Source organism: Neolamprologus multifasciatus, chromosome 5 (genome assembly GCF_963576455.1).
Source record: "Neolamprologus multifasciatus chromosome 5, fNeoMul1.2, whole genome shotgun sequence".
Lineage (NCBI taxonomy): Eukaryota > Metazoa > Chordata > Actinopteri > Cichliformes > Cichlidae > Neolamprologus > Neolamprologus multifasciatus.
Window position 1 is genome coordinate 26,164,831 of NC_140443.1, and position 20,170 is coordinate 26,185,000.

Consider the following 20,170-nt stretch of genomic DNA (forward strand, 5'->3'; position numbering starts at 1 on the left):
CCTCGCAGAGGAGTGGAGTCTTGCCTATTTTAAAACTGATCAAAATCCTATAGGATTTTGATCAGTTTTAAAAAATATCATTGCTCGGCACAATCAAAGACATTGGTTACTACTGACAACAAGAAATAACCATTTTTTAGTAGTGGGGAGGGAGGGTAACAGTATGCAATATTTTAGGTATTCAGTGTTAACTGTAGCTAGGCTCAAAGTGTTAATGCTAGCTTATTTTAAAAAAACAACATTGGCATATGCAAAAACCTAGGGTGGCACTACGGGTGGCAAGAGATTATTTTAGGGTGGAACATAACACCCTTGTAGATCGGCCCCTGAGTATAAGGCAGCTGTGGCACTACAAAGTGCTGTTTCTTTGTTATTTATTGTAGACTGTACTATTTTTTATTCTTTATCATGCTGTTGCAACACAACAATTTCACTTGTGGTATCAATAAAGTATCTATCTATCTATCTATCTATCTATCTATCTATCTATCTATCTATCTATCTATCTATCTATCTATCTATCTATCTATCTATCTATCTATCTATCTATCTATCTATCTATCTATCTATCTATCTATCTATTTAAACAAATAATCATCAATCAATCCTGAAATGTATAGAACAAAAGTATTAAAGGTTTTTATTTTTTTAAGATTTTCACATGAGGCCACTTAGTTTGACATGCCTACCTTACTGAATGTGAGTAAATATTACATATAGTCAGTGATATCAGTAACTTTTATATATATAGACTATGCAGTTTTCACTATAAGTTAAAAAGGCAGTTTTATTCAGAGTAAGCCACCACAATATATATACTTCCTGCTCTTTCTGTGTATATCATTGAATGCAATACAGCAATGGGAAATTATGTGTGAAATTACAAAGTTGTGAAACAGTGAGTAATTGTGCCTTATGTCTCATTGCCATCATCGTGCCAACTGGGATGCACCCAACAGCATCATTAATCAGCAGCGGATGGCATATCTGGGTGTAGAAGGAGTGCTTTGTGCAAGATTTAATGACAACAACAACACACACATGCTTTCAACTGCAGAACTTACATGTAAGTGTCCATATTAGAACAGTTTACAATTCAAAAACAGGTTTTAGCTGGTTTATTTTATTTTATTTTTAAATGAGCATTACTTCAGAACTGTCTGAGTACTTCAAGTCCACTATAGCTGATTTGAGATAATCAGATTTGTCAGTTGATGCATCCTTTATGTCTTTATCAATTATTCATCTTTATTTGTACATTTCCTCTAGTCATGGATCATTTGACTGCCAGAATATCTCTTTCCCCCCTCTAATCAGCAGCTCTTTCTTAAATTGGATGGACTTGTTCTCCTGTCTGCAAGTGTAACCACACACTTGAGGAAAAATGAGACATAATTAAATTTGCAGTGCAGTTCTTTTCTGCAGGATTTCCCCCATTCTCTGTGTTGCTATAAGTGCATGATTATGATATATTACATTTAGGTTTGCATTTAGAGTTTATTAAATCAGACAAACTGCTGTAAAAGGCACACACCCCTTTTAATGAGTTTATGCAGACAGGCAAGTCAACAAACATCCTTGCATCATTGAAGCATTGCACACCAGAAAACTGCATGGTGACATGTTTTTCTTACATTCGCAATCAAGTTTTCTTTTTTAGGCATTGTTTACTCGAATAACAAGTTTACAGATTTCCTCTGTCTGTCTAAAAGTTGCGTGGATACTACAAAAACAATATCGACATTACAAACAAAAGTGTTATGTGCATTTCAAGACTAAAAAAGTATAAGGATGGTCTAATGCACAGAAGTTTGAAAGGAAGCACCCTACAGATTGTGCTGAGTTAAGTCTTCTCACTGGCACCATTGGAAAGGTAATGGATCCACAAACAGCCTCATGGGGAGCACTTGGCAGGTATATAGTGCATCTACTTAGGCCCATACACTGAAGCACAGCCCACTCTCTCTATACATCCTGTGCAAAGTGAAGTTTTTATGGCATGACAACTGTCCAGTCCACGTCAGAGGAAGACGTGCACCTAAAAGATGCAATGCAATCCAATTAGTCCTGAAAAATACTAAAGTTGAGCAGCTTACAATGTTACATTTTTGTTGAGGTGGTGTATTTAATTCAATTATCTGGTCATTGAAAGGCTGTGGTTTCCGATGGGGATGTATTAGATTACAGTCTACTGTAAGTGTACTTTATATTTTAACCACAATAAAGGGAACTCTGCACATCACATCACAGCCTTACTTTGGAGTTCAAGCAACAGCACTCTGACAGCAAAAGCTGAAAGATAGAAGCTTTACACAGGTAGTTTTGTTGTAGAGATATATTGTTGTATCCCACTATAGATGAACAGATTTGCCATCAGCCGCAATGTATTCTTTAGTCAGGGACAAAAAGTTAGCATACTTAGTTCACAGGACGTTTTCAAAGGACAGCAGATGAATCTGCTAAGTGAGTCTGCAAAAATGTGGAAAAGCTATTGGCAAGTGAGTACTGTGAAAAGATAATGTGCATAGGTAGACTCCAAACATCCCATCAATTAAATTACAAGTGGAATCATCCACTCAGAGAGTGGTTACTGGAAAGGGCTCCCTCCTTTTTTCACTGCTCCAGAGCCAAAGCATCACGAACGACAACAAAAACAACAACAACTTTCATTTCGTGAAACCTGACGCTTGGTAAACACTCTGCTCCACAAGTCAGACACATTCAAAAATGGATTAGACAGTTTGAAAATGGACGAAAACTCTATAAAAATATTATTTTTTTTAATAACTTAACATTTTATGAGCAGTATATCTTTTAAAGTACAAGAAGAAATGTTGAAACTAAACTTAATTATAAAAAGAAATCCAACTCTATTTATAAATTACAGATGTTAAACTCCGATTTACTAATGAAACAATTATCTTACATAGAGGTGAAATAAGCCCTAGTTTGTTCTCAGGGGAACAGCAAGAACAAGTCAGGCAGTGTTCAGTGCTCAAGCATATTCACAATGCATTTTTTAACAGTGCTGTTTCCCAGAAAAGTGCAGACAAAAGGAGGGAATAAAAATAAAAAGTCCCTTTTGCATTGGCTCAGTATTACTAGTTTCAACATATGCTATCAGTTACTGTAGAACTGTTTAAAACCTTTAAAGTTAGTTACTTCCTTTGCAGCCGCTTCAGTTTAGTAGGAACATAAGTCATGAAATAAATCATAGCAAATGGGAGAAAAAAAATGGCACGGGAGATGATTTACAGTGTGTATGTAACTGTACGAGGGAATGACTATATGTAATTTCCAGTAACAGTTAAAATCCTCCTGTATTTCTGAAGTAATAAATAATGATGGTGCATGCAGAGAAATAAAGGAGGTATTGATCATTCGCAGATCATCAAACCCGCTCAAGAGTCACAGTCTCTCCTCCACTAATCTCAATAAGAATCCCATATATGGTCCTAGGCACAGCTCATAGCTGCTGAAAATAAATATATTAACAAATTAAATGAAATCAGGCAAGAAAGTGAGTTTTCTGGAAGAGGCTTCACTGGCCAATGGTGCAAATGGGAATGACGATGATGAGAATGATAGTCACTGCAGTGGCTATGAGTGCAATCAGCTTGCAGATCTTGGCCCGGCGGAGATCAGCTTCTTTACGCCTGAGTAGAGCATCGTAGCCTGGATTGTAGATGTCGTCCATCCAGAACTCCATGTTGTTCGGGTTCAGAGACTCGGGAGCCTGAGGGACATAATTCCATTTAGTTTCTATACCAAGTAGAAATATATTTATTATTTCAGACTTGTTCCATGTTTTTATTGGCTGACCAGTCATTTCCTTTTGCACTAAGATGTTAAATGTGCAACACATAAATATAAATAAAGTTTGACTGATATGGATGTCAGCTGACTCTGCATTAGGCACTGATATTAGGCAATCAAAATAAAAATCATACAACATATTTGCTTGTGTCATTTCCACACTGCTTGTGTCACTTTAAAAGTCAGAAATTCTTGCCTGTAAGTCCAATGGTGAGATTCGTGCTTCTCTGTCATCTACAGTCCATATTGGTCTTCCCCTTCCCTCGGCCAATCTGGGGTCCAGGATCTTTCCAGAGCTTAGCCCCCCTGTGAGACTGCTGTCTTTGTGGTGGAACAGGGATGAGTTAAACACTTGTTCCACCAGGCTGGCAGGCTTTTGGGAGAGTAGGTTAGTGGTGCTGCCGGACTGATCTGCCTAGAATAAATATGCACCAAACACAGATTTTATGTATGCTGTTTAGATGACAACACATCTTTAAAGTATTTAAAATTCCGCAAGTTGACAATGTTAGTTATGCTAAATACCACAATGTATATACATTTCAATATATTTCTTTTCAGTCTTGACCAAATCTTAGTCATCCTAAAAGTTTAAACCAATAGCTCACTTGTCAAACAACCACATAATCACAGATGTCTAGTCGGCAAAATACAGAGTTAAAAACATGCCTTTTTGAGGCTGAACATCATGTTTATATTCATGGCTGAAACTGTTATGTACATTTAAGGGCGATTAATTATATGCTTCTGAACTAATCTCTAATCTAACATTTATTTCTTGTATCATAGAAAATATAGGATCAAATACTATGTGGAATTACTCTACCTGCCCGGTTTTTCTTTGTGAAGCTTTGCCATCTTTACTTTTCGAGAATGACACAGTCCAGTCTCTTGCAGAGTTAGACACATTCAGTTGTTTGGAGTCAGAGACACTTTTCTCTTCAGGCTGGGTTTTAGAGGCACGACTAGATGATGCATCCTTCTTCCCTTCTTTCACGCCCTTTGAATCTGCCTGACCTTTGCTGCTTTCTGTTTGATCTCCTGGAGTATTCCAACGGCTCCAGTCCAGACTACTGGAGCTGGTAGCGGGAAACAGATGTCCAGATGCAGACAAAGGTTGAGGTTCTGATGATTCTGAAGGAGTTAAAGGGTGGCTCATGAAAGAGGAGACACCACTAAGAGGTTCAAGCCATCTCCCACCTGTAACTTGTCCGCCACCTCCGGGTGGCTGCTGGATCTTTTCATCTAATCGCTGCAAAGCAGAAAGTACCTGGGAAATCTCAGACTTCACATCATTCAGCGATTCTAGTTGTCTTTCTATCTGGCTCATACGAAGCAGTAACTTACAGACACTGGCTTTCAGCCCATCGTCACTGCTTTCTAGAGAGTGAAAGAGCCTCTGGAGTTGACCTAGCCGGCCACGTCTAGCCTCAGGGGTGTCCTGGTTAGCGGTGCTATCACTGGGGTGCAGGACTCCTGTGGAACCACACATACTAATGTCATCTAAGAAACGAAAGATAGCACTGATGTCATCTTCCCCAAACTCAGGGTCATCTAATGAGGTCATAAAAGAGAGGCGATCAGCATGAACAAGGCTACGGAGTCGCCGAGGGTCCGGTGGGTCTGTCTGTGTTGCCTGAGCTTTGAATCCATCAGCTCCACCTGGCAATCCACTATCTCCACTCTCTCCTCCCGAAGACCCCCCAAATCCCCTACTGATAGCAGGGGTTGAACGCCTTGGAAGTTGCCCCCCTTGTGATTCTATGCCCATCCCAATGCTGTCTAGGCCTAGCCGATCCTCTAGACTGTGACTTTTACTGCTCCATGCATGCTTTTTTGTCCTAGGAGGTTGAAGGTGCCGTGGGGATGGCTCCGGGATAGAGCCGGGTCCGAAATACGTTGAGTCCTGTAGGTCATCCAAGCTTTCATGTTTAACTCGCTGCTCTGGAGTCTGGTAAATTGCTGTTGGTGATGGGTAAGGATTAGGGATCATATCAAAGCTGAGATTGTCGAATCCTTTCTGCCCTTTGTTGGGACTGGGAGACTCACTGCTAACAGTGACCTGGGGTATTAAAGGTGGTTGGTTGTGGAAGTCTTTCCTGAAGATGTTTCTCTTCTGGTCAACCGATGTTCCCTGTTCAGCTTCAAACACCTCCACGGTGGCAGAATCTCCACTAGACTCACTGTCTGTTTCCAAAGGTAGGTAGATATTCTTCATTGCGTTGTCAGAGATTTGACTGCTAGGATACAGAAGGGTGGTGTGAGGCAAGTCGAAAGACACAGCCCTCGCTCTTATTGGGGGGGAGGACACAAGTGAGATAGGATCCGGGGGAAGACTTGCTCGTTTCCGCGCTGAGTAATTTGATTTTGGAAAAAGCAAGTGCTGGTCAATAGGCTGGCCACTGGAGTCAGAGTGGGTGCGTACTCGTTCTCGACCAGGAATATTCAGCTGGTGGATCCCAGGCAGACTGGGGCCTGGGGACTGGTCAACAGGCAGGACAGTGGGAGCTCTCATTGGTTGGCTCCCTTCAGAGACCCCACCCGTCATCTGAATAAGATTGAAGATAGTTACTATGTCAGCAGCGACACCTATGGGTGACAGCCCCTGGCCTCTGGTAGAAACTCTGTCCCTGAACAGAGTGGCTGGGAAACAGGGATCCCTGCTAGCTGCAGCAAAGAGCAAACTCCTGAGCTCAATAAGGTGCTCGAGGTCAAAGCGGCTGCTGACCATACGACAAAGATCCTGGAACGTAAGCCACTGGCGCATATTGGCCAGTTCCTCCAGGATCCCCAGAAGAACTCCAGGGTATTCCTGCTGCAGGTTAGCCATGGTTGCTCACCTGACAAGCAGAAGGAAGCAGTTAGGATAGGCAAAGATTGCTACAATTTAAATATAGCACTTCTCAAATGCAAGACAATGCCACAAAACTACTAAGTATTAAAGCCACTTAAACATGATTGCAAAGGGAACTGAAGTCCTATATCTGACCAGTCAAAAAGTGAGTGAAGATAAAATAGTTTCCCCAGGAAAGTCAAATTACTTAAATCAGAATAATACACATGCTGTGTATAAATAACAAAAAACAATAGTGATGTAAGTGAAGTTATTGTAGCCTAGGCATTACTACTACACATTTCTTTTATATTATTATTATTAAAAATATAGTTTACCGGTTCTAAATGATATCATACTCATTTTACAGTCACATTTATTATGCTGAGGTTCTTATATTAGCTTACAAGTTTCTGTTAGTTACAGAAGCGATTCAGACACCTTCCTGTACAGAGGATACTTTTTTTCAGTTTTGGAAAGCGACCTTATTCTGGGGTCCTAAAATAAACGATCATCTGATCTGATGACGGCGTCACACTGCGCACACTTACCTCACTGGACATTTTTTATCCACTTTTTCTATTAACAGCTTCAGGGCATTTACTGAACAAATGAAGACCATATGGATGAACATACTGACGTGCATTTGGAAACTCCAATTGTTGCATTTGTAAATGATCTAAATATACAAACAGTATGGACCGCTGTCTTTCTGTTGTTTTTAAAGAAAAAAAAAAAAACACAACCTCTTTTGGATTAGTGTGTCAGATGGGATAAAACCAATTACAGAAAAATTCTGCAAATATGCAATTTAGGTTGTAAACACGTCGGTAAAGGTGAAGCATATCCCAAGGCAAACCTAAGTGTATTTCCACTTACCTGAATCTACCAGTGCAGAATTGCAGCCACGCCTGTATCCATCAAACAAACATCCAGATTTACACTGACAGAGAAACCGTATTCCAAATAGGTCTGGTGTAGCATCGTTTTAGTCACTCTTCTCACGGGCTTCTCTGCGTTTGAATCAGTGTCGAGCCCACAGCCCAGGCAGGAGAGGAGAAAATTAGAAATCAGGTCATCTTCCCACAAGTCCCTGCAGTCCCCTAAGGGACCTCAAAATACATCCAAACGGTTTCCCCTCACCACAGATCAGCGACGACAGTTGTAAAGTCAACAGTACACTGACATTTCTAACTGACACAGCGCAGGAGAGACACTCTTGGCAGGGCACTGTGATGTGCAAGAGTGGGTCAGGACCTGGAGCATATTTTCTCAGGCTGCCATGGCAATAATTGGCTATGTGTGCAAGATGAGCATGAAAATAAAGGGCAGATTAAAAATTGATGTTTGCTAATTGACACTCCTTCAACTTCAAACCGACAGTGAACCATAAGGTGCAGGCTAAATTGCCTGCTGGATTGCTGTGCACACACAAAAGTGTCTGCCAGACTCCAGCCCTCCCAGAGTTTTCACCATTACTCTGCATTATCATCCATAAAGGGTTGTACTTAAAACCCCATTAGACCAAGAGAGATGCGAGGCTTTCATCGCTGAGTAGTAGCACTCTGCTACAATAAGGATGGACATCTCTAATTCATCCAACAACTCACTAGAAAAGCATCCATCATCCTGTGTACTCAGGAATCAATACAGAGAATGAGCAGTGGTATGAAAAGCAGTGTGGGTGTAGGCAGCAAATGCTTTACTGACAGGGCCAGTTGAGTAGCAGCTCTCATAGTCGGGTATGAAAGAAAGACACAATTCATCACTTTCAGTGAGTTATGTCATGATACACTTAAAAATACAGAAAAACTGAGGGAAACATTTCAGAATAACAGTATTTAAACTCTGATTTAAAACCTTTTTATGACAATACTAGTATCAACAGAGACAATTTGGCTTTGTAAGAGGAAAACTATAACAACAACAAAAAAGAGTCAACCTTTTACAGAATATTACTGCAGGGAAATGTAAACGCTGTGAAATGATGTCAACTCTGATGAGATTCTCGTTTTCTTTCCTTCTTCTGTTTTGAATTCTTCACTGGTGTTACTACAGTCGGGGTGAGTGAAGGGTTCAAAGCTGGATCTAATGCTGGATTAAGGGCCAGCAGGTCCAGTATCGGGGCACTCTGATCACCTGTTCAAACGCAAACAAATTAAAAAGGACATGAAAGAGTGAAATGGGAATATGCACAATTTAATTGTCTGGGGTAAGGGTGGTTACCAATGTCGTCCTCTTCACTGCTGTGTTCTGGATCATGGCTCTGGACAGAAATCCGGGCCAAAGCTGCAAGCTCAGTTATGAAGCTTTCTTCTGCCTCCTAATGGACAAAGCATCACAATGTTAACACAACACATCTAAAGGATGTAAATGCACCTACTATCAAAAAGTACAGTGCAGACGAAGCATACTAACCAGTGACTCTTCTTTGACCCTTTGCATGGTTTGATCCTGGGCTATTTTCTTTTGCCTAAGCTGCTCGTAAGTCATCTCCTGATCCAGATCATATTGCTCCAGCACCTTTCTTTTGTGAAGTTCAACCCTAATACATTTGAAAACAAAGATAAATGGAAAATTATATACAGTGGTCCCTCATTTATCGCGCGAGTTACGTTCTAAAAATAACCCGCAAAGTAGCGCGCTTTATTATGTTTTAAGGCTGTAAAACCCCTCACTACACACTTTATACACTTTTCAGACAGGCATCAACATTTTCACACTTTTCTCTCTTGTTTAAACACCCTCAAAGTTCAAACTTTTGTAGAAAAATAAGTCCAGTATTATAGAATGAAACCAAAGATCAAACCCTGTTTTCAGGTGCCAGAGAATTCAACATTAATGAATCAATGGTACGGAAGTAGAAGAAGCAAGAAGAATGAGCTGAGTAGAGTTTGACTTATCTGTTTTGTTTCACTTAATGCGCCTTCTAATCTACAGGGTGGGCCATTTATATGGATACATCGTAATAACATGGGAATGGTTAGTGATATTAAAGTCCTGTTTGTGGCACATTAGTATATGTGAGGGGGCAAACTCCTCAAGATGGGTGGTGACCATGGTGGCCATTTAGAAGTCGGCCATCTTGGATACAACTTTTATTTTTTCAATAGGAAGAGGCCCATGTGACATATAAAACTTATTGGTAAAATCACAAGAAAAAAAATGGTGTGCTTGGTTTCAACGTAACTTTATTCTTTAATGAGTTATTTACAAGTTTCTCTTTGTTCACAGCCATTGACATATCGAAGAGGTTAACACGTGAGGAGCGGGTTGAAATTGTGTTGATATCTGGTGAACGCAGTAACCGGGTCATTGCAGCAGATTTCAATGCAAGACACCCTACGAGACCACCCATCTCCCATGCTACAGTTCAAACAGTAGTACAAACTGCTTGCTAAGTTTCGTGAAACTGGTTCAGTGTTGGATTTGCCAAAATGTGGACGCAAGAAAACTGTCACTAATGAAGAAACATCAGTGGCTGTCCTAGCTTCATTCAGCAAGAGCCCACAGCGTAGCACTCGCTGCATGTCACTGGAGAGTGGCATTAGTCGAACATCCCTTCGGCGGATATTAGCTACTCGCACCCTTACAAACTCCAACTACTGCAGCATCTCAACGAGGATGACCCAGATCGGCGCACAGAATTTGCAGAATGGGCAAAACAAAAATTGGAACAGGACCCTCAGTTCACGCAGAAGATTTTGTTCAGTGATGAGGCAAACTTTTATGTGAATGGTGAAGTTAACAAACAAAACAAAACCACCGCTATTGGTCTGACACTAACCCACATTGGATGGATCCCTCCAAGACTGTTGGAACAACAAAAGTGATGGTTTGGTGTGGTATATGGGGTACAACGATAGTGGGTCCATTCTTCATTAATGGGAACCTCAAGGCCACTGGATATTTGAAATTGCTACATGATGATGTGTTTCCCTCTTTATGCACTGAAGCTGGCACGTTCCCTGAGTTTTTCCAGCAAGATGGTGCACCAACACATTATGGGTGCCAGGTCCGAGCATTCCTAGATGAACAGTTTCCTGGAAAGTGGATTGGTCGTCGTGGGAGGTTGAATGGCCCCCAAGGTCTCCCGATCTGACCCCCTTAGACTTTTATCTTCGGGGGTCATCTGAAGGCAATTGTCTATGGTGTGAAGAAACGAGATGTGCAGCAAATGAAACTACGGATACTGGATGCCTGTGCTGGCATTTCTCCTGCGGTGTTGCTATCAGTGTGTGAAGAGTGGGAGAAGAGGGTTGCATTGACAATCCAACACAATGGGCAGCACATTGAACACATTTTATAAGTGGTCAGAAACGTGTAAATAACTCATGAAAGAATAAAGTTACATTGAAACCAAGCACACCATTGTTCTTCTTGTGACATTACCAAGAAGTTTGATGTGTCACATGGCCCTCTTCCTATTGAAAAAACAAAAGTTGTATCCAAGATGGCCGACTTCTAAATGGCCACCATGGTCACCACCCATCTTGAGTTGAGGAGTTTGCCCCTCACATATACTAATGTGCCACAAACAGGACTTTAATATCACCAACCATTCCCATGTTATTACGATGTATCCATATAAATGGCCCACCCTGTATAATCCGGTGCGCCTTATAATCCGTTGTGCCATATGGTCTGAAAACACCCCCACCCCCCCCCACCCCCCCGGTAACTTCTGCCTTCCTTTAGCATGTGCAGAAGTCCAACTTTTTGTGCAATGGTTAGCATCTTTCTCTGCCTTTTGGGTGCTAGGACAGGTGCCTTTTACGGTACAAAACGTTTCGTTGACATTGTTGTGTTTGTTGGGGAGAAAACTTACAAACATACAGTACAGCACTTCGAGTCACAATGCTAGCGATCTAAATTTTACAAGCTGAACGCATTCTATACCGTACAGGAGACACAGCACGGAGGAGATTGATTACAATGGTCTCCAGCAGATCAGGACACAGAACACAATGTGCTGTAAAAAAATAAATAAATAAAATAAAGCATGCAAGATTGCACACCAAAAAAAATCAGCGAAACAGTGAGGGTACGAAAGGTGAACCGTATTATACCAAGGGACCACTGTACGTGTTTTGTAAGAATTAATTTACAATAAAGTACCACTGAAAAAAAATACCAGCTCTACCAGTTTTATGTACCTCTGTTGGAATTCAGCAGATCCGGGTTTCTTGCTCCAGTTCATTAGCTCTCTCAGCAAGGCCCTGCTGCTCTCTTGCCCCTCATTCACCTCTGAAGGATTGAAGGAAATGTTTACAAGAGTAAAAAGAGTAAGGTGGATTTTCTGTCTACAGACTACTAGCTGACGTACAATTTTAAATGTAAAATTTGCCATTTATTATGCTCATTTCAGCTCTATTATGTTATTTTCTGACTCTAATAGAACACCTCTGCTTGATTCACAGATCAAAAGAAGCTTCAGTTATCTCACATTGGAAAGCGGTGAACTCTATTCGATCGTGCACTTCTGAAGCAAGTCATTTCAGCTTCTCCTTCCTCCTTACAGGAAATCATTCATAGCTTAAGCAATAACAACACATCTGACTAGCATTATCTGCTCTCTTCTGTTAACAGTTTATTTCAACCCTGTACTATCACAGCTCCTACAGTAACACACGCTAAGTGTTCACAGTCAGTGCTGTGTACTGGGAGAAAATGCCTAGAGTATTGCCTCCTTTTGAGGGAAATCAAATAACCACTTTATATATGAGTTACCTATCACCTTGAAGTAGTTTATAGGTAACAAGTGCTATTCTTCATACCTTGTTACAACCAAGGTATACCAAAGAGCATCTCTGAGCACACAACACATCAACCTTGAAGTAGATTGGCTACAGCAGCAGAAGACCACAATGAGTGGCACACCTGTCAGCTAAGAACAGGAAACTGAGGCTAGGCTCACCAAAACATTGGAAATACAAATCGAGTGTAACCAACATGAAAGCACCAATCCATCCTCCCTCTTCAACCATTTTGCATCAACTAGCTCAAAGTGGTTTGTTGACAATGAGTTCATTGTACTTAATTGTCCTCCAGTCACCAGATTTCAGACCAAAAGAACTCCTTTGGGATTATTTGGAAGGGGACATTTGTAACAAATGAGAAAATTATTTTACAAATAAGAAGGCAGCTCCTTCAAGATTTCTGAGTACTCAGTAATGAATACAGGGTTACTTTGGTTACTTTAGTTTAAAAACTAAACTCGTGCTGGGTCTGTCTCACCCTGGTTTATTTTTGAATCATCCTGGCGCAGTTTTCTGGTGATATCCTGTAGGTGGGAATAGTAGCTTCGGACCAGCGAAGTAAGAGAATCTTTGGTCAAGTAAACGCTCTCTGCAGCAGCTTCCGTCAGGTGGTGCTAGTGGAATAAAAAGGTTATAGCCTGCAACCTAATGAAAACCAACCACTGGAAGCTAATTCTAAGTTTATTAGACATTCATAAAAATAAGTGAAATTAAAAAACTTTCACCCAGGTCTTACCTTCAGGCTAGAAGCGGTCTGTAACTCTGTAGGCGGGTCTTCCCTCATTTGTTGAATGGCATAGCTTAGGGTGTTGCCTAGTACCAGCTGTGCATGGCTCTGAAGGAGCTCTGTTCCCGTTTCCAGTTCAGACAGGAACTCCTGCTGGAAGCTATTCCCCAAGAGCTGACTCTCTGGGCCCAGATGTCTCTCTGCTAGGCTGGGCCTGCCATTCTGTGACTGTTAGCAGATAACAGTGTTCAACAGAAGAATTATTAAAACACTGAATTAAATTAAATTCAGTGACTTAATTAAATTAAAAACAACTGTGTTTATATGTATGGATTTTCCCACCTTGAGAGTTAAATTGACACACAGCGGGCTTTTACTGGGATCTTCTAATAGTAGAGTTCTGAAATCAGTCTGAGATAGTGCCTTCAGCTTGGACAGCCTCATCTCTTTCAGCATATGTAGACAAAAGTGCCTGACCACAAAGTGCCTCTGCACCACTAGCAGAAAGTGCTCATGTTTCTTCTCTATCAGCTTCCCCATTTCACTAAGAGAAATATTACATTCCATTACTCCCTATTAACTCATAAGTGGATTTGGCCACAGTGCAGACCTAGTTTTTTTATACACTCAATATGTCATAAATATTTTTTACGATTTTACCTGTTGAGTGTGTAGCTCTGTTTGGCTACCATGTCTTGGATGATCTTCATCTGTTGTTCCCTCAGGTGTTGCAGACAAGACTGCCCTAAAGCAATCCCTTCAGTCCATACCTACACAAAGAGAAGCTCAGTTTAAAACAAGGAAAAGCAATTTTGTAAGATTCTCATGTAATTAGATCACTGGGCAGGGTTTAAAAATCGGAAGAAATTACTGTATTTTCCGCACTATAAAGCGCATGTAAAATCCTGAAATCTTCACAAAAATCAACAGTGCGCCTTATAATCTAGTGCGCCTTATGTACGAATTTTGGTTTGTGCTTACTGACCTCAAACTGATTTTATGTGGTACACGATTCTCAAAAATCTGTCAAAAACATTTTTTAGTACCACTTTTCGGAGCATTACGGTTACCGTTGCCAGGAGCCTCGCGGAGTAATATGTACTGTGCTTCAACATAACATTACCGTGTTGTGTGTGTATAACGACTCCAAAATGGCAACCGCGAAGAGACATGCTTACGAAGCGGATTTTAAACTCTGAGCAATCAGTTATGCAGTAGAAAATGGAAATAGAGCAGCTACGAGACAATTCGGCATTAATGAGTCCATGGTGCGCAAGTGGAGGAAGCAAGAAGATGACCTAAAACAAGTAAAGAAGACCAAAAGGAGTTTCCGAAGGGAACAAGGCGCGATTGCCGCAGTTAGAGGACAAAATTGAAATTGAACAGTGGGTTATTGAACAGAGAACAGCAGGTAGAAGTGTCTCTACAGTCTCTATTCGACTCAAGGCAACAGCGGGAGCTCGTGACATGCAGATCAACGACTTTCGAGGGGGACCTTCTTGGTGCTTCCGTTTTATGAAAAGGCATAATCTCTCAATCCGCACAAGAACTACCATCTCACAGCAACTACCAAACGATTACAAAGAAAAGCTGGCCATTTTCCGCACCTACCGCCAGAATAAGATCACTGAAAAGAAGACCCGGCCAGAACTCATCACTAACATGGACGAGGTCCACCTCACCTTTGACATCCCCGTGAACCGCACTGTCGAGAAAACAGGGACCAGTACGGTATCTATATGCACCACAGAGAATGAGAAGTCATCCTTCACTGTAGTTCTGAGCTGACTTTGCCAAAAGAAAAGTTTCCGGCCGGCGTCATCGTCAAGGCTAACACAAAGGGCTGGATGGACGAGGGGAAGATGAGCGAGTGGCTGAGGGAAGTTTATGTCAAGAGACCGGATGGCTTTTTCCACAAATCTCCGTCTCTTTTGATCTACTACTCCATGCGCGCCCATCTCACCGAGGCTGTCAAAACCCAAGTGAATCATACGAATTCGGAGCTTGCCGTCATTCCAGGTGGATTAACCAAAGAACTCCAACCACTAGATACTGGTGTCAACAGGTCGTTCAAAGTTAAATTATGAGCTGCGTGGGAGCATTGGATGACAGAAGGCGAACACACATTCACCAAGACAGGGAGGCAACGCCAAGCGAGTTACGCCACTATCTGTCAATGGATCGTGGATGCTTGGGCTAAGGTATCAGTCAAGTGTCGTCCAAGCTTTCACAAAGGCTGGAATAATCACTGAACAGCTAAGTAACAGCAACAAGACTGATTCGGATAATGATGAGAGGGATCCGGGCATGCTTGATGCCGAAATTGCCCAGATGTTTAACTCAGACACGGAAGGTGAAGAATTTGATGGAATTGTGGAAGTTGAATGGACTGAAAAAGCAAGTGTATTTTTCAATATTTAATGTGTTACAGGTTAACAATGTTAAGAGTTACTGTGAATGAGCTTAATAAAGGTCGAGTTATCTGACTGTTTTGTTTGTCTTAATGCACCTTATAATATGGTGCGCCTTATGTATGAAAACAGACCCAGTCTTCAACAGTGCGCCTTATAGTGTGGAAAAAACGGTACAGGGAAAAAAAAAATTCATTAAATTTGAAATGTGAAATGAAACAATGACACAGATTCAACACAAGTTTTCTACCTGTTCATATGTATCCAGCTCAGCCCTAATGTCATCCAGTTGCTGCCTAGTAGTGCACTCCACCTGCTGCAGCTGAGCAGACAGCTCCTGCTCCAGATCCAGCCACAGTTTCTCACAGTGTTCAGCAGGGAGCTTTGTCTGAGCAGGAACAGAGGAGAGAAAAACATCCTTGGCCAGCTCCCCGAGCCTCTTGGACCAAGAGGTACGAAGTTTCTGAAGACACAGAAACTACATAAGAAAAACAGACGAGCTCTGTAAGCAGACAGAATTTAGCGATTGATCATTTACCTTCCAGAGGTCACAGAGGCCGTCAACCACCCTTCTGTCCTGCTGCTGCTCCAAGTCCCAAATCTGTTGCCTGTGCTTCATCAGCAACTCATGATATACCTGGAGGGCACATAAGCTCAGACTTACTTGCACACTTTCCCTGGTCTCTTTTGCCTAGTTATTGTAACAACAGTGACTAAAACTGACAAGTACCAACAGATAATCATATTCTTTAAAGCTCTCTCACACAATCCCATTTCAACAGTAATCCTTAAGGTATTGGACCTGACCTTGGTAAGCTCCTGTAGGTCACTGGGACTCTGTTTCAGTTCTAAGGCGCGGCTCTTCTCCTTGGTGTGACTCCTCTGAAGCTTCTTCCTCTTGGACACCTTTTTGCTGCACTTCTCATTCACCAGCTCATTTGTCTTTTTCATGCAATCTGCAGCATAGAGGAATCTGTCAAGCTCAGGATTATCAAGATAACTGCATTTGTTTTATTGCAGTGCAAAGATAGTTTGCAGAATATAGAATAAAAGTTAAGTAATATGCTTTACTTGTTGTATTTAGCAAGTAGTCATGACAGAACAATGTCTCCTAGCTGCATAGCTCCATAGTCTACTTAGGTTTCTCACAATTAATAAAATCTCGAGCACAAAAGGAAATAAAAGTACCAATAAGTCCAAAAAGAAAAGATTCTTTGGCTGAAAATTGTAGGCACAGTTAACGTCTAAACAGCATTGTCCTGTTTTTTTTGTCTATGACAACAGTGAGGGATATGTAGAAAGAGGCTGAGAGTCTGGGATGCACTAACACATACAGTATGATACTCTCTGCTGTCCTGAAAGAACTTGACCTTATTTAAGGAGCTAAAGAGGAGTCCACCACTTAAATTTAAGAACTAGGCTAGATATTACAGATTGTCATTTGTCTCTGGGAACCATTTGAGTATATTAGAAGATAACTCCACACACATTTGGTCAATCATTGTAAAACTGTCATTACATAATTTTTTTTTCTTGTTTAGTAAATATATGCCTTAAGAAACATACATCTTACTGTCAAATATAATTCTCTTATTTGGTAGAACCACACAATAAATTTCATGAGATTCAACTAAAACTATTTCAGTTTATTCATCTTACCGTCAGTGCACTGCTGAAGGCCTTCAATCAGTGTAGCCTGAATTTTTGAAAGTATCTTTTCCATTTGGCTAAATTTCAACATGTTATCGCTTGTCAGCTGTTCCAGAGTTGTAGCTATCAAGCCTTGCCTTAGAGTCACCTCCTGTCTTAGCAAGGCAGGCTGGGATTGAATGAGACCTGTCAGCTCCTCCCACCACAACAACTTCTGTTGCATTTTCTAAGAATTGGAAAATAACAGAAATACTCAGAAGCATATTTTCAGTCAGTAGGTCTTAAAATGATGACAAAAGTGATGAGAATCAAAATAAACGCTACTCCAAATGACGAGTGTTAGTTTACCTTTAGATCTACTTCTTGAGCCTTCAGCAGATGCTTCTCTACTAACAGAAGTGTCTGAATCAGAGACTGAATCACATTCTGAGCTTCATCTGGAGAGAAAGAGCTGGTCTTCTTAAGTAGCTGTTTGCACAAGTCCTCCACCTGTTTGCTGAAACTTTTGGACTATGAAGAGAAACAAACATTGTGCAGCCATGTTTATTCATGGAAGGAAGCATAAATAGATGGAGTCTAAAAGATGTAAAAAAGCTGTTCCTCTCGACTTTTACCATTTGAAGGCCACGTTCAAGAAGATCTTTCTGACTTCTCTCAATTTCTTCCAATGTGCATGGATCATCTTGACTCTTCTCACTCACAGCTTGGCCTGCAGTCAACTGTTTCCTCAACTCATTCAGCTCCTTAAATGATAAAAACTGATGCTTACATTAAAAATTTTAAAAGTCAGTGATTCTAAATATAGTACTAGTAATTGACTCCTACCTTTTCTTGCATCTGAAGAATATTCTTGGAAAAGGAAGCATCATTTTTGTCTTTTGGAAACCGATAGTTCAATATTATTTTCACCATCTGTAGAAAAATCTAAAATATGAAGTAAATAAAAAATATATATTAGTATAACAACATTCTTTAAAGGATATCTACAAGAAATCTAGTACATTATAAGACAGATGATTAAAGCTCACCAGATATTTTTCATCTTGAAGCTGAGAGCAGTGATGTTGTATGTCCTGCAGGGCCAAACAGTAAAGGCTGATCCTACTTCCAAAACTGTGTAAACAAATGGGTGAGTGTTGTTACTTGGATCTGTGCAATGTGCCATGATTAATTGGTGGTTATAATGTGTGTGTACAGTTATTTTTTACCCTGTTTGCGTCAGTGTGTGAGGATAGTGGGAAACCCTGTTAAATCTCTGGTTCTGTAAGCTCCTGGGGAACAGCGAAGAGAAAATGAACTGACTGCTGCCATCGTTGTCTTGCTCTTGGCTCACAGACTCTCCATCCATGAAGGAGGACGACTCTTCATTAGGCATCACTGGCAACTTTGAGTGCTCATGTAGAGACGGATTGGATGCTCCATCTGCTAAAGGCTGACAGGTACAGTGAAACATAAAGCGTGATCAGTAGCCAAGTAGGCCATGTTTCCTTCTTGTCATTGTAAAACACAACTTATACATATTCTTTATATCAATTTCTAACTAGCATTGTGCATGTTGTAGTTAATGAAATATGCAGTTAATGGAAGAATGCAACTACTACTTATTAGTGTATGTCAATCGAAGCCAAACTTCCATCAGTTAATTTGCATCAGGTTAATATTCAATCAATTCAATTCAATAATATAATATAAAACACTGTTTAGTTGTGTACGTGTAATTCTGCCACATGTTCTAGAGATGGTGGACTTACTCTGTATTTTTGGTTGATGGGATAAACCACTTTTGCTCTGGATGCAAAAGCAGCCACATCGCTGTTCACGGGTGGCTGCTTCTTCTCCTGCTCAATAAGTAAACAGAGTAAACTATTAAAGAGAAGTCTTAACCATCAAAAACTTTGTGACATTGAATAAAAATACAAGTTTATTTATGTACAGTTTTGGTCAGAAGTTTACAAGCAGTCATCATGGGCATGAATGTTGTGGTCATTTTGGACTTGATTTACCTCATTCATGTACCTGTGCAAAACAACACTAACTTTCAGTAATTGAGTCTTAGAGTAATACTTTGTCATGAGTGGTTCCACTTGGAGCCTCCTCCTTGCATTTGCTGACATAGTCCCTTTGGTTGTTGTCTAATTCAGCATCATCAGGTTCAAGCAGTCTACTTGCATTGTAACCCTGATGGGACAAAAGAGAAAACAAACATCTCAAATATGGAATGTAAAGTGTAAGGAATCAGTGGATTCTGCGGATGTGGAAGAGACAATGTATGCTTACTTGTCTCGTCAACAGTAAAGGCTTCAGACAGAAGACATACAAAAGAGCAGCAGCTAATATTCCCGACAGCCCTCCGCACACTGTAGTTACTGTCAGCAGTCCTGTGTACAGATGCAGCGACTCGGGGAAACTGACCAAAACATCGGTGGCGCATTCCGCCATCACTTCCCTCTCTTCCATCTTTGCTTTGCTTCAAACTGTAGAAATAATACGGAGCATTTTGTAGGACTCATCGAGTAAACGGTAACATCTGACGCTAGCTAAAAAACAAACAAAAAAAAAACCCCAATCTCTACACTAAACTTATCTGCTCGAGAATGATTTCAAAGGTTTTCGTGTTACTTTAAAAAATACGGTTCTAAACTTGAGCAAGCTACGATTTCCAGCAACTTATTTGAGCCAAAACCTTGTCCTAAAACGACTAACTAAAAAAAAGAGGGCTGGAAGGAGATTTTCAGAGTGAGACAAGACAGTGCTGCTAGATCGGAAATGAAATACATTTGCTTTCAATGTTAAAGCACGATGAATTATCTCTGCATAAAAATAAGGGAGTCAATGTCTATAAGAACACTGACACAAGTAAGAGAAAAAAAGATTTCCAACAAACTTAGAGTTTCTTAACATATGAGGTTTTTTTCTAGCGCTATAAAAGTATTTGATTTTAGGCTGATATTTTCTTTTATTTTGAAACCACAGA

General features: G+C 40.6%; 2 protein-coding genes across 2 annotated transcripts; both read right to left on the reverse strand.

Moving 5' to 3' along the window:
- Positions 1-918: 918 nt before the first annotated feature.
- LOC146518860 (major intrinsically disordered Notch2-binding receptor 1-like) lies at positions 919-8,182 on the reverse strand. Its single transcript, XM_085160027.1, has 3 exons — positions 4,643-8,182; positions 4,013-4,231; positions 919-3,736 (listed from the first exon to the last, which is right to left on the reverse strand). Exons 1-3 carry the CDS (start codon positions 6,644-6,646, stop codon positions 3,542-3,544), a joined length of 2,418 nt encoding a protein of 805 aa, XP_085016153.1. The 5' UTR covers positions 6,647-8,182; the 3' UTR covers positions 919-3,541.
- Positions 8,183-8,434: 252 nt separating this feature from the next.
- On the reverse strand, positions 8,435-19,969 carry evc (EvC ciliary complex subunit 1). The gene is made up of 20 exons (XM_085160025.1): positions 19,474-19,969; positions 19,261-19,374; positions 18,948-19,034; positions 18,405-18,628; positions 18,225-18,309; positions 18,022-18,120; positions 17,811-17,939; positions 17,545-17,706; positions 17,206-17,422; positions 16,354-16,502; positions 16,085-16,183; positions 15,797-16,009; positions 13,796-13,905; positions 13,478-13,679; positions 13,145-13,363; positions 12,887-13,022; positions 11,806-11,896; positions 9,068-9,194; positions 8,876-8,972; positions 8,435-8,788 (listed from the first exon to the last, which is right to left on the reverse strand). The coding sequence occupies exons 1-20, from the start codon at positions 19,651-19,653 to the stop codon at positions 8,640-8,642; spliced, it is 2,889 nt and encodes a 962-aa protein (XP_085016151.1). The 5' UTR covers positions 19,654-19,969; the 3' UTR covers positions 8,435-8,639.
- Positions 19,970-20,170: the final 201 nt, after the last annotated feature.

Excerpts from the sequence above, each read along its gene's own strand:
- LOC146518860 (XM_085160027.1), bottom strand. The coding sequence starts at position 6,646 with ATGGCTAACCTGCAGCAGGAATACCCTGGAGTTCTTCTGGGGATCCTG. Across the intron at positions 4,232-4,642 it reads CACAAAGAAAAACCGGGCAG|GCAGATCAGTCCGGCAGCAC; the intron begins GTAGAGTAATTC and ends TATTTATTCTAG. Across the intron at positions 3,737-4,012 it reads TCTCACCATTGGACTTACAG|GCTCCCGAGTCTCTGAACCC; the intron begins GCAAGAATTTCT and ends TATGTCCCTCAG.
- evc (XM_085160025.1), bottom strand. The coding sequence starts at position 19,653 with ATGGAAGAGAGGGAAGTGATGGCGGAATGCGCCACCGATGTTTTGGTC. Across the intron at positions 19,035-19,260 it reads GTGGAACCACTCATGACAAA|GAGAAGAAGCAGCCACCCGT; the intron begins GTATTACTCTAA and ends CTTATTGAGCAG. Across the intron at positions 8,973-9,067 it reads GGGTCAAAGAAGAGTCACTG|GAGGCAGAAGAAAGCTTCAT; the intron begins GTTAGTATGCTT and ends TTTGTCCATTAG.